Here is a 15,157-nt window from a genome sequence, read left to right as displayed (position 1 = left end):
GGAAAATTTCAGTTTTCATTTTTATCGCAAAGAAAACATTTTCACATCGTCGAGCGAATATAGTCTCTCGACGCCAGCCCTGATTCACAAGCCGTGACCGACAATCCAGTCGGGTATTCCCGTGGATGAATCGACCCGGATGGCCGGGGGGAATCATTTTCATGCCGTAGGACGCACGTTTCGTCTTGCTCATGTATGCTTACGCGCATACGCGCGTGCGTGCGTGTCAGCTAGCACGTAAGCGTGTAGTACACGTGAAAGCTGACTCGTCTCTTCTTCTGTCCCGCAAAAAAAAGAAAAGAAAAAGAAAAAACAGGACATAAGATGACCACACGCATAAATTAGCGTAAGAGTTTACAATCGGATTCGCGCGCGATCGAGCGCGAATCCAACGAGGACGATGACGCGAGCGGCCGAGAGCCCCTCTTTTACATAATTCGCAGACGCAACTCGGATTGGGCATGGCTCAACTAGCAACTCGATTAACCTTTTACAATTTCGCCGACGCGTGCAATTTCACGTGCGATAAACGGCCCCCAACGCGAGAGATCGACGTGGGCGCTTACGCAATCCGTCGGATTCGCCGGCCGTAACTGCGCAAGAGTGAATAAAAGCATGAGGAAGAAGATTTCCCGAGTCTCTCTTTCTTTCTTTCTTTCTCTCTCTCTCTTTCTCTCTCTCTCTATCGATAATGCGGTTTATTGGCGATGACGTCATCTCTTCCTGGCAATCGCGGGGAATTCTTCCGGATAACAGCGAACGCGAGAATTCGAAAATCAATAATGCTTCCAAAGTTGTAGAATCGAATCAATTTGGGGAGACTGGAGTTTATTATCATTTTTACATACTGACTATAAAAAACGATGCATATTTCATAACATCAAGTACATTTTAATGTAACTGCATCCTTCACAGCTTTCAGAAAAAATATTTTAGCTTTATATATGGTTTCGTAGCGGTCGTGTGAAGGTAGAACGAGTTCAACTGAGCAGGAAAGTCCTTTATTTTTTGCAAACAACCGCGCAAGATTTCGATTAATTATTGAAAGTGGCCATATATAGAGGTTTCTTTAATTAATAACTGAAAAATTTGCTTGCAAAATGGTAAAAGACTTTTTTGTTCAGAGTGGCCTAATCCACAAGTATACGACAATTGTTGTATCTAACGACAGGTTCAAAAGTTCGAAAACTCGAAGTTCAAGGTTCAATGTACTGATCTCTGTTGTTAGATACAATACTTTCACACGAGCGCTTGTACGAAACATATTGGACACCCTGTATATATTTATATATGCATAAAAAAGTTATCTCTAAACAAAATTGTGCAAATGAGACGACTAAATCCACACCCAGGATCAGTTCCTTTATACCTGCTCCCTTTATTCCTGTCCCAAAGCAAATGGGCATCACCATTTGATGCATTTGTTGGAACTGCAACTTTTGCATGTAACATTTTTTCCCCAAAAGTCTTGTTTTCGAGATATTTTATGTTCAGTATTTTCTCCTCATCCTGTATATAAAGAAAAACAAGATATACAGTATCTGTTTCAATATCTTATTAATATTTTATTAAAGATAATGATATCACACAGTCACAGTGCAATTTTACACCTACCTGTTTTTCGGCCACGTCTTCGAGGTAACGAAAAAAATTAATAAATCTAAAATATATCTAAAATTTTATATCTATAAATATAACTTAATCTAACCGGATAATTTTATTCTAACAAGATTCAGTGATCCATGCGTAAACTACGTCACAGCTACTTCATTTGAGTTAAATTACCCCGAACGATTACTTTAAAGTAAAAGAAATGATATTTCTTAAATTAGATTTCTTGATGATTGAAATTATATTTCTATATTTCTTTAAACAATGCTGCAACGGTTAACTAAATACAGAAGAAATTAGCTGAAACTACGATATTTCTTATGACTATAGAGAGAGAATTGCGACCGTTAATTCAGACAGAACAATAAAAACAAACGGAACAATAAAAATAGAGGCAAGAAAAAATATATTCAACATAATTTTTTTTTAATATTCATAAGCACCATATACAATGTTTTACCCATGAATCATTTTGTACGCATAATTAATATTAACAATCTACACTATACAAGCTACGCTTGCGTTCAAGTAAGATTGCGGACAAGGAGTAGCCAGTATTCGCTTCATCGTCGTCGTCATGGAATCACGGCCAAGCTCCGAAAGACGAAAAGGATCCCTCGAAGATTTATCGGGAATACGCGAAATAAAAATAGTCAAGACGAGCGAGCGAGCGAACGATCTTTCCAATTCGCGCGACGAATTCTGCTCATTCCGCGCAACACGCTGCTTTCTCTTTGACGTCGTGAATTGGACGTCAAGCGTCACCGAGAAGGAGAGAGAGACGGACAGGCCGTACCTTTCTAACCCGGACCCATGTAATCATCGCAGCATCTCGAGGAGGACACGTAGTCACGCTTCCGAACTACTTCCTGGACAAGTGTCTCGCCGGTTCGGTAAGAGAGCGGCCGATTGCGACACGGAGAAAAGAGGAGAGAAATTTCACGGGCCGATCGCTAGCCAGGATAAAGCTGATTTTACACAGTACGGTTTCTTTCCTTTTTTTTATCACACTAAGAGAAATCCCACGAAAATTATAGTCATTTTCGGCCTCGACTATATCTTCGTCCGGTTTTAACTACACTTTCTGAGAAAAGTGTAGTTAATACTTACTAGAAAAATGATTCTTTCGACTATAATTCTCTTGCTTATCCGATTATAGTTACAAATAGCGAAAATTTTGTTCTTTGCTTTGTACCACACACACACACACACACACACACACACACACACACACACACACACACACACACACACACACACACACACACACAAATTGTATATCCGTTGTATATAAATAGAATCGAACAGCACAATTACAAATCTTCTCGATGCAAGAGCAGTATTACTGAAATTAATACGTCTCTTTCATATACTGAGAAAACATTTTTTTTGGTATTTGTAACTACAATAATAATAAATAAATAATAAGTAAATAACTATAATTTGTGACTATAATAATAATAAACAAATAACCATAATGATAACAAGTGATAATAATCGCATAAGTGAAAGAATTATCAGGGAAACTATTTTTCCAGTAAATTTTATTACATAGTGTCAGCGATAATAACCTTACATACATTGCTACATAGAAAAAAAAAATTGATTTAGTCAACATGACGATGAAGGAAGCAAACGCGTTTTAGTTGGAGGGGACAGAATTTCTGGTTCTCACGAACCAAATCCGACTTTTGAGAATCAGATATTCTGTTTCGTTCGAACAACGCGTTTGATTCGTGTTCATTGCCACGTTAATTAATTCAATCAAACTTTTTTCTCCGTGTGCTTCTATTTTCTGGGTTAAAACTGAAAGTAGATATAGTTGAGGCTGAAAATCGATCGTATAATTTTCGTGAGATTTTTCTCGGTAGACGTAGTTTTAATCATTCGAATATTAGTTTCAATAATCTTGCTATTGAGAGATGTCGAGAAGATTTATTCCAATCATGACGTGCTGTTGACCGATATTACTGGTATGTAACAGTCTTTCTTCCGTGCGCTATTACAGCGTTATGATACGCAAAATATCACCGTTATTGTATGGCGGATTCGAAACGCACTGTGCGTGTGTCGTGCGTGTAATATACCGATCGTTCTTGTTACTCAGAATCTCGAGACGGAAATGACATTTAGCGCATGCGAAACCTCACCGTATACATATATATATTAGAGAAATGCATGTCGTAAATAGCGGCAGGAACATCGCGTCAGCCATTATTCCCAGTCGCGCTTATCACTACTATAAAAAGCGCGGGCTATAAATACGACGTAGATAATGAAATACGACGTGGCTCCTCTCGCAGCATACGATACGCGTGTATATATCGAGATGCGATATACACACTGCTGCAGGTATTAATCTACAAATATATATATATGCATATATTTCAATGGGTAATCAAGCAGAAATTCGACAAAGTCGAAATGTACATTCACGCAAACATCCGCGACTTTTTTTATCGCCGCGATAAAACGCACTTCAATCTTAATCTCGCTTTTCCGTTTACCTGTCGACACGAGAGTACCTTCACGTTTACGACACGACACGGCACGCGGTGTTATCGGGCATTTGTCGGATACACCTTGTCGTTATATACGTAATTATATAACGTGTCGACTGCCACGCAGAGGGAGGGGAGTCACCGATGACCGGCGCACTGTGATACTGCCGTATCTCGTTAAATTAGGTAAAGAAAAAGTACTAAAATTGACACAGATAAACCGACATATTCATATTTTTCGGCCGTAAAGTACTGAACCCTGTCGAACAGAACATGAATTTCATCCGTTGTGTACAGTAGTTGGAGTTAAGAGGTGGAGTTAAGAAGTGGCAATTTCTGCTTGCAAGCGCACTCGGTTGTGTTATTAGTGTCATTCGATTTTTCGTTGCGTTGATATTTTTGCCAAGTTATTTCCTTGTAAACAATTCAAAGTAACGGGAATCAGCGATAAATGTTGATTTGATAGTGCTATTTTATTGTGTATATTTTGAGCCTTTTTATAATCATTTTAGAGCTTGTGTTAATCTCCATTCTCTGTCACGGAACAACGCAAGAAAAATGAAGGTCAGGTTGTTTTGTAAACCGACACACCTGAACTTCACTGTGAAATATCATTTCGCAGAATGTAAATTGAAGTTACCGATTACTGATATTTCCTGTTTTTTTCGTTTGTTTGTTTAAGATAATCGAAAAGAAAAAATCAAAAGATCCTTTCCCGTTTAGTAAAGGAGTAATATACATCGTAAGATTTTTAAAGATATAATATGTAAAGTTAAATAAAACATAAAGATATATAATAAATGTTTAAAATAATGTAATTTTAGCGTTTTATTTTATTCCTTTGATAATTTTCTATAGATGTGGGTATGTCAATTTTGGAACCAGAAGTTTTTAGAAGCGTCAACCCTCGAACTTTTTAAAAAATAGTTATTCGCAAGGAAATATGTAATAATTTTTGCCAAAAACAAAATGTACATCGGTCCTGACGCTTCTCTTTCAACACGGTAAGTAATTTTGTGCCATTTTAACACAGGAAGTGTGTGAAAAAATACACAAATACAACATTAACCTTATCAACATATGGTGACAAGACGAATGTATTTAATTCAACATTATATTCATATATTTTTTAACACACATACACACATTCCCTGCATTAAAGTAATATAAAATTGTGAACCGTTTTAATACAAGACAATTTTATACTGTGTGCATACAAGACGTAAGAAATAACGAGTTAATTGTACGTGACCAGCAACGAGCTGATGAAACATGAGCCGACGGAAGTCATGCATCACGTGTTGCGCTTATTTGCCGTATCGATGATCGCACAAACTCTGGTTGAGCTTCGGAACGATCAATGAAGATGATCGCACCGGCAGTCGACCGATCAGTTGATCAGATATCGCGGGAAGGAAGAGATAAGATAGAAGAAGAACGAGATGTTTCTTTTCCTCCGACAAGTGGAACGTACGACATGAGATTGAACGGGGTTAGCGCAGCCGAGGGACACACATCACCTCTATCTCCGGATGATAAGAATTTGGCACGCTCGGCGTCTGCGACGTAGCCGCGCGCGCGCGTGTATCACGCTGTGTCACAATCGCCGTCGTTTTCGGGACGCGACGTGACTGCCGTCCTCGTCGACACGTTGTTGCGTCACCGCGCTGATTCGACAACACGGAAAACCTTTCTCCGCGCGGGACGGCGGCCTGAATACCGCAGTTTCTCGTACTCCGATTTCGGTCTTCCGGTCACCACGCCATATGTGAAGAACACCCACAGAGGCTACACGAATTGCGAGGATTCGCGCAGAGGAAGAAAACTAGTCGATTCTGTTTTCCGAGCTTTTTTTCGAACTCGTTTCACACTGATCAACAGAAAAATTGTATCCCAGATCTGAACCGTCAATTCCGGTTAATTTTGTTATATTGATCGCAAATATAGCAATAAAAAGAATCAAAACTCAGCTCTAATTCCCATCATGTAGCGAAGAACAATCAAAAGGGGATTTGAGGCTTCCGTGGTGTAGAGGGAAGCAAATGTCTTCAAAATCATCCCTTTTAAAGGTGATTTATTACTTTGAGATGGTATATAAAATATATATGGTATATATTGAGATGGTAGATACATAGCAGTCCTGTTTATGAATGAAGCTTGTATTTTAATCTCCTGTAAAAAGCTAGAAATTATCTCTATTCTTTTATTAAATCAATTCTTTATTAACTGTTAACATTCTTTATTTCGAGACCGTTAAAAGATATCTAATAAGATATATTCGTACATATAATACGTAACATTTAAAGAGGAATTTTAGTTTTTCCGACAGTATAAAAATAAAATATTAAAATACAAAAACATAAAAATAAGAAATTATATTGAAATTACGTTCTATTGTTTTATTTTCACATTTTATACTATTAATTTGCAAAAACTGAAGTATAGCCTATATTTCTGGAACTACAGCTAATTAATTTTTTTATTGTCATTTTTTATAATATTTCGAACCAAATAGAAGCCAAGATAAAACATAAACGTAAATAGAAAAGATTAAAATGTATAAAGTGGATAGAACTTATATAATACGAAATTTGTTGACCAGCGTTATTAATCGGATCCTCGTCTTGTTCGCGTCGGTCCGTCGTTATTTTCTCGGAAAATGGAGACACGCGCACGAACGTTGCGGAAGAACACAAAAGAATCGAGAGACCGGACGAGCACAGGTACGACGACGGATACAAAGAAACGAAATGCTAAGTATGTCCACCTGTGTTACTCAATGTTTTGCCGCGATCGGCACGAAAGTGCTTATTATGGAGCCGATCGCGCATAAAACGGGCTTATGACTCACCCTAGAGACCTTCTTCTTCGTGTAAACTTCGTCATCCTCCGAGGCCGTGGCGAAGTTCAGATTGCCCTCGCTGTACGCGGCCCCGATGCCCATCCTGTAGATCTCGTCCTTGCAGGATCTACCGTCCAAACTGGAAAGCGAAAGGAATCGATCGATTGGATTGAATCAGTCACGCAATGTCGAAATTAACTAAAACTAATCTCTTCTGCAAGCGAACGCGTTTAGAAGAATTTGGACATCTTTTTATTTCAGGAAAATTGAGATCTTTCAATCTCTTGTTTGCGTAAAATATGTACAAAATTTGATTCAATGGGGCGATCCCCAAACTTCGTTTAACCCTTTTAGTGCCGAGCAAAAGTATCGTACCTATACGAAGAATACCGAGCCAATTTGACGAATTTGCTAAGGTTTGGGAAAAAGCTCATAAAAACCAAACTAAAAATGATATTTACAAAATTCAAAAAGCAGCATATCACGAAATAAAGAAAGAATAAAGTAATGCCAATTGTATTTCAATATTTGCTGAAAATCATACGAGTAACATCAATATAAAACATGATGAAAAACATAGAAACAAGTTTCTCTTCTGAAAACAATATTTGTACATAAGAATAATCATCGTTTAATCACAGTTTTATGTAGATCACGTAGTGTAAAGTATAAGTATTACATTTTCAATTAATTTTTAACAAAATAACTAATATCGGACCTGAGAACGAAACTATCCCGTGTCGAGTTTCTACTTTATCGCTACAGCGTATACAGAGCCTCGGCACCAACCAGCATAGAATATAACGAAAAGTTAAACCCAAAAACAATTTTTTTAATTCTTTTGCAATGAAATTAGACCATTTATAACGTTTTATAAATTGAGATAGAAGCTTTCTCGCAATGCGAATGGTAAGACGCCCTCGGATACGCGTCGATATATCGTCGTTGGCACTTTTCGCAAGTGTTGCGAACGACGATATATCGTCGTTCGGCACTAAAAGGGTTAAACTAATCGACAATTTAAAACTGCCGTCAAGTATTACCTGCTCTGTAGGTTAATAGATTAACTTATTCTTCTAACACAGGTAGAAATTAATAACTTTTTAATGATTATTGAACGATAAGTTAAGAAACTGGAAGCTGGTGTTGACGATTCTTATTATTACTCAATTCACTTATCGATTAATTTAATCGGAGAAAGTCAATTAACTTAATCGGAGAAAATCACCCTTAACATTTTACCAGAGGTTATGCAGTTAGATAACTTCTTGAAGTTAAGAGAAAAGTTAATCAATAACACGTATACAATTACGTTTCAGCTTCGTGAATCTTTTACCGTTGACTAAATTTTGTAGATCAAATTCTAAATTCGGACAATCACATTTCACGTAATTCAAATTTCGTAGTTTATATTTATAGTCTTCCGATACTACTCCAGATTGTCGATGTGATTCCCTTATGCAAGAGTCGTATACATTCGGCTAACAATGAAGACTAGCGAGATACCAATTCAATACTAAAGTACAAATTTCATGTTACGCTATTGATGCCTTAAATAAGAAAGCGAGAGATATTACTAACGGACACACACTGGAGCCTAAATAGCTCAGTGATAAGAACGGTTGCAAGGAAGAAAGACTCGCGGAGAAAGAAATCTTGCTGGAACGGCAAATTGTTTGTTAATACAGTGACAGAAAAAAAATTTGTTAAGAATATTAATTGCTATTTGCTCGATATACGGACAGCAAAATGATTTGGTTATGCCAATTAAATTTTATAGCCTGTCGCAATGATGTTTTGCAACAGCAAAATTACTTTTTCCGCGTAACAAATTTTTTGCTGTCATTATATTAACAAACAATTTGCTGTTCCAACAAAACTTGTTTGCTCCGTGCTAGAGTTCGGTTCCTGCCTCGCTCCGATTTTTTTCACTTCATATGACATTAAAAGTGGACATCTAGGATCACGAATAAGTAATCCCCAACCATAATTATGTTGTGGTACTAACGATTGTACTATAATAATAATCATTGTCGAGAACCGGTATTAACAAAATTCCAAATATTTTTGGATAAAATTCATGCCAATGATAAAAATCGGTATTTTTCAGAAAATACCTGGTAAAAACTGGTTTTCTCTATTAAAAACGACAAAATAAATAGGAAGTCTTTCTATCGATATTCTAATTCATTATTCAGGTAGCCCGAGACGCATTATAGTTTTAGTCATGATCTTATGCGCGAGAATCTGCGCGTAAAAAATAAGTGAAAAGTACGCGATTATATTTTCTACGAATCTTCCTACGCAGTTGTTAAAGTAATTATTATATGTTTATCGTTTAGTCAGTTAATATTAATAATTTGAAAAATGCACCAGGAGGAAGATAAAAAGACGCTGCAGACTTGATTTGTATCCTGTTTTATCAATCAATATTTGATAACGTCAATAAGCAGAAACATTTATGTGAAACATTAGTGAGTGTAAAAACTCCACGACTGAAACAGCATCTTCAAAAGTATAATAAGGTTAAAATAAACGTAAACGGAAACCAGATCTATATTGACAAAAAGTGTTCAGTTCTGTTCCTATCATTTTTCTCATTAAACCAAGAATGAATATAAAATTTAATAACATTGATACGCCTAAAGTTTTTACTTCAAAAATGTGTCACATATTAATTTTAAATAAAAAAAACTTCATTATTATATCGACTTCGATTTTTCTTTAAATTGCAGCGATTAATATGATTTATTGATCAGAGTAAAAATATCTTCTTGCGTATATGAAATTATAGAAATATTACATATTAATCCTTTTTATTCTTCTTGCCAATTTACTCCATTGGATAAAGTTTGGGATGGGACTTGAAAAATCGGGATTTATGGTTTTTCTATTTACTGGAATTCTCCGACTATCCTGGTACTGAGAATCAATAATTTTTCGTTTACTTTTGCAATATCGGGAGTTGGTATATAGTACTGTCTTTCAAACTTTGGTACATTGCCAAGCATCTTGCCAATATTCCACCGATATCAAATCAGTATCGGCATCTAGTACTATTATATAAAAAATCTGTACCGAGCCGGTACCTTGCAGTTTTCCTATTTGGGTCGCTTTTCATTCCTTTTGACTCGATTACAGTTCGCGCAACGAGACTTATGTAACCCCGAGAGAATCGGTTTCGTTTGCTCGATTTTTTTCCACGCGTGAACACGCAAAAACCAACACAAGCAGCTCTCGGCGAGTTCCTCTAACGAACGTAACTCTCTCTCTCTCCCCCTTTATTGTTCCCTCGTGTAATTCCTCGCCGGGCTCCACGCTAATTATCGAGTGAAACGTGACGTTTTTCTCTTTTTCTCGTCGCGACAGATTCGCGGAGAAGAGGTGTACACACACACACAGCCCTTCTAAGCGAAGAGGAGGACTCGGAGACTCGCTGTTCGTGTTTGGTGTATCACTCGAGGCGCCGTCGTCGTGGGGTTAAACGCATCCCGCGGCTCTAGCCGTGCCGCTTACGTAACGCGCGCCGACACGAATGTTTCAGTCAATAACCCCGCGTGTCCCCTGCCCCGTTATAGATTTTCCGCTGTAAATAGAGTGAACGGGAAAAGCACGAGGCGCCGCGCATTATTGATAAGCCCGGCAATGTCGTTGCTTATGAAAGTTGCACGCCGACACCGTTTCCCTCGCCGTCGCGGCACCGACGGCTCGCTGAGGGGTTGTCGGTGCTCGACGTGAATTTTTAACGACGCGTCGGAGAGAGGGGGGAGGGGGTTAAAGGGTCCCGCGGGGTAATCTTCCCCTCCGCTCTGCGTGTGGCACAGATACGCCGCAATTTCTCCGAGACAGTCGGAAGGTCGCTCGCCGACATCGGTGATCCGCTTAATAAGCTATCAGCAATTGGGTCTCATCCGACCGGTAATAATTGATGCGTCGTTCGAGAAGGTAGAGCGAGCGCGGCCGAGCGCCGCTTGTCTTACCACGTGTCGTCATTGATTCCCCCTCCTCCCTTCGCAACTTCGACGAACGTATCGACGCTCTGCCTGCCGGCGCTACAAATTTTTTCAGCTGACGTTGCATCGAGAAACGAACTGGAATTAAAGTTCGAAAAGTTCGAAATCCAAATCTGTTCGATTTTCGAAAATGAAATGTAAGTCAAATTCGATTGTTTACGTGAAAAAGGGTCGGCTCGGTGTTTCTGTGATACAATTTATTGAACTTATATAAACCGTTAAAAATGCTTAATAATGTAATATTCAAAAGGAATTTTCTGCTCTTCTAAGTGAGAAAACGTAACAATAAGAAATTGTAGTAAAAATATGTTCTGTCGTTTTATTTTCATATTCTACACTATTAATTTACAAGAATCGAAATATAGTCTATATTTCTTGAACTATAAATAGAAAAAATTAACATTCAAAAAGGATACAATTTATGACACGAAATTTATCGATCAGTGTGATCAATAATAAAACTGTTAAACTTTTATGTATCTTCGAACTAATTTAAGTTAAACTAATAAACGCGACCGACGGAATGTATCGATTACTTCGAATGATAATGTGAAGAATGATAATTTTTTTAATGAGTCGGTCTCGCGCGTGGAATTTCTCTTCCGGAAGATGTTGACGCCAAGAACGACGAATCGAATTTCTTCCACACTGATGGGAGCTCACGTCCATAATCGGAAACTCGTGACTCGAAAGAACGAGTTCGTTGAAAAATTAATCATACGGGCGAGCCCCGCTGGAGGAACAACGCGATTCCGCTTCACCGTTTCGACTCGATTATTTTAGTTTACCAATATTTCTCGACGGTTCCCCGCAACCGATTCCCCTGAACGGTTCTACGACGGAATGAGATCGCTATTGCGTTACCGAACGCATTCGCTCGTGCGAGAATTCAAGGACGAGCTTGTCGATATCGCACGTGAACCGAACGTGCGACGTGAGAGATTGATCTCCGTTGCAAAAAATAGCACGAGACTTCCTCGTGAGGCTCGCAACGGGAAAAAGAGGCAAAAGGATTACGTCGAGAAACGAGGAGAGAATCGTGTAAAGACGATACATCGAGATAAAATCTTCAAGTATAAATCCGCGCTGCTCCGAAGCACTTCACGACACGCAGAAAGCTCGAAATCGACGCCACACGAGGAAGAACGAGGACAAGGCTCGATGAGAACCCCGCGACGAGATGTGAAAAGCCGCAAGAAAAAAATCTAGATATATCTGCGTTGAAATTTCACGCTACTTTGATGCTCTTAAGGACAGTTTGCGCTTGCATAAAAATGGCTTACGGACTAATAAAAATCTACTTTGATGATACTAACACTCATTAATTTCTCCCTTGAACTTTTAATTCTATATTAAAAAGAAATTAGTGCAAAAATTCGAGATTTATATTCTCATATATAAGCAAAAATATAATGTTACATGAAGATAAAACTTACACATGAACAAATTCTATATATTTCCACTAAAAATATCATATTCAAATTATTTAAGAATAATTTTCATAAATTGAAAGGAAAAAAATGTTGGGTGAAAAGAACATTATCTTCAATTTAAGAATTGTATCAATTAGTTTGAAGATAATGTCTTTTCCATCTAATATTTTTTCCTCTCAATTCATGAAAATTACTCTTGAATAATTTTTGAATACAATATATATTTAATGAAACTAATTCTTCATATAAGCAAATATCTTCATGTAACACTATATATCCTTATATATATTGAGAGTATAATTCTTCAATTGATACTAATTATTTTTCCAGGTATATATTTAATTTTAATGTTATCTTGAACAATCTTTTTTGACGTTAAAAAAGCGAAAATGAAAATTTAAGATATTATCAGGGTCAAAGGGTAGGAGTAAATTATATCATTAGAATTATGAGACGCGTACACTGAATCTATTTTGCTATCTTAGCTCTTATTATGTTGTAGAATTGAAGGTTTAACACAGGACCAAAGTTTCGATTCAGGTAGATTTCATCACGAGACGGGAGACAATCGATGATAGAAACTTGGCAATTTTTTCATTACATTTACGGAGTAAATATATTGTATTGAATTAATCATTAAATTTGCGCCATACAATAACGTCAATTCTTTGTCATATCATTGCAGAGATAAATATATTAAAGTTATTCTCACATTTACTCCCATACCATTGAGGATATGCAAAAGTTTTAGCCCCTTTTTTTTATTTTCTTTTACTTACATATAAGTACTACAAATCAATCTTCAAAATATTTTTCCTTATTAACTATAATTTTCTGCTACTTTTCTGGCAAGTTTCGGATCCCGGTTGTGAAAAAAAGACATCGGTTTGAAGGCAATGAAATCATCGAGTCATTTTCGTATCTCTGCCACATCTTGAAAACACTGTCCGGCTAAAGTGCGCTACATCGAGCGAAATAAGTGATAAGCCGGAGGCGTCAAATCAGGTGAGTATGCCGCGGTAGAACTTCCCAGTTCAAGTTGAAAACGGTTTGCTGAGTGATCCGAGTAACATGCGAGTAACAACGTTATCATGTAGCAAAATAACTTTCCGGCTTTCTTCACCAGTAAATAGTTATTTTTGTTCCACTTTTTGGTCAAATCATTTAATTGACGACAATAGCATTCAGTATTCATAGTTTCAACCGGTTTAAGAAGCTCATAATAGAGCACATATTTCATATCCCATCAGATGCACAATAGAACCTTTTCGGCATGAATATTCGGCTTTGCCACTAAAGTGGACGGCTGGCCGGGATTTAGCCATCGATGCCTGCGCTGAGAATCGTCGTACAGGATCCATTTTTTGTTTCCGGTAACAATTTTCCGTAAAAAAATCCTTCTTATGGCGCTTGGGAAGCAACGAGCCCACTTTCCGAGCTTCTGAATTTTTCCATTTCATGTAGTCGTCTTGAAACTGTTGCTTAGTCAACTCCCAGCTGTTCTGCAAGTTCTTCCTGCGTCTGTGACGAGGTTTCAACAACGCTTTCAAACCATCGGCCTTCAATTTTCGTGGCGTGCCAGAGCGTAGTTAGGGTCACTCACGTCAAAATTACTACGTCTTTGAAACGACGAAACCAGTATTTGCATATATTGCGGGACATAGTACCTTCAGCAAAAATAAAGCAAATTGATTCACGCGCTTTAGCAACGTTCTTTCTTTGCTGAAACTCCTACCGAATGCAGTGTTGAATATAAAACTTTCCGTAGTATTCACTGTTATTTTGTAAGGTTGTGTATACCATTAAATCATAAAATATGACGCTTCAAATAGTTCGATACTAACCTTACAAATACAGAAAAAGGCGGGAAATTATTTGGATTTAAAATAATTATATAAGAACGCTGAAAAAAAAAACTAAAACTTTTCTATATTCCTAAAGCGGGGTCTACAATGAGAATTTAAGCTCTAAGCCTGAAGAAATTGACCAATCATAGTCTAATGTAAGGAGAATAATCGACTGTGATCGATTAATTTTTTCAGGCTTAAAGCTTAAAGCACTATTATAGACCAGGACTAATACATTTCACATATTCGATATTTCGACAATTCCGACAATTTCTATCGTATTTCCATTTCTATGCGATAATTACACACTGAAAGAATAAGTGAAAACATTCAAGTAAATATATGATAAGGAGTATCGGAGTAATTATTCTTACTTGGATGAAGTAAATATCACAAGTAGTACACCGAAAGAAAAATACAACATTCAAGTAATATTTATTTAATCCGAGTGAAATAATTACTTCAATAATTACTCCTTAGCAAATACAGCACTTTTTTCTTTCCATATAAGTAATCATATGCTGCAATCGGCAGGAAAACGGCAAGCTTTACGCATCAACGGGTAAAAAATCGCCAAATTTCCATACATCTATCCATCCGTCCGAGAGGGAGCGACGAGAAGAGACACGCAAGCTGTAGTTATTTCGCGGTGATGTGCAAATTGCATAAACATCGTCACTGCCACCGCCGACAGCGACAGTGACATTTTTTTATCGTTTCGTCTTCTCTCTTACGACGACGGCCGGCGCAATTACATTAAGACGGATTATACGGCGAATACTTCGTGTACCTGCACGTGGTTGACATTTTCCGGCATGTGACCACAGCCGTTCCATATTCCCTGCCTGCTCCTCCTTCTGCCCCATCGCTCTGGTCTTCCTCCTCCCTCCCCCCCCCCCCCCCCCCCCCC

At 37.7% G+C, this 15,157-nt stretch overlaps 1 protein-coding gene across 2 annotated transcripts in view; it reads right to left on the bottom strand.

The window, feature by feature from the left end:
* LOC106749933 (hairy and enhancer of split-related protein HELT) overlaps positions 1 to 15,157 on the bottom strand; it is an 87,345-nt gene that overhangs the window by 40,923 nt on the left and 31,265 nt on the right. For both annotated transcript variants that reach the window (XM_014629903.1, XM_014629904.1), the window contains exon 2: positions 6,964 to 7,093. In XM_014629903.1, coding sequence (XP_014485389.1) covers positions 6,964 to 7,093 — 130 coding nt within the window. The remainder of the gene's footprint in view (positions 1 to 6,963; positions 7,094 to 15,157) is intronic.

This window comes from Dinoponera quadriceps, unplaced genomic scaffold (assembly GCF_001313825.1).
Source record: "Dinoponera quadriceps isolate SergipeBrazil2010 unplaced genomic scaffold, ASM131382v1 scaffold4187, whole genome shotgun sequence".
NCBI lineage: Eukaryota > Metazoa > Arthropoda > Insecta > Hymenoptera > Formicidae > Dinoponera > Dinoponera quadriceps.
This window is presented reverse-complemented; position numbering and strand designations above follow the sequence as displayed.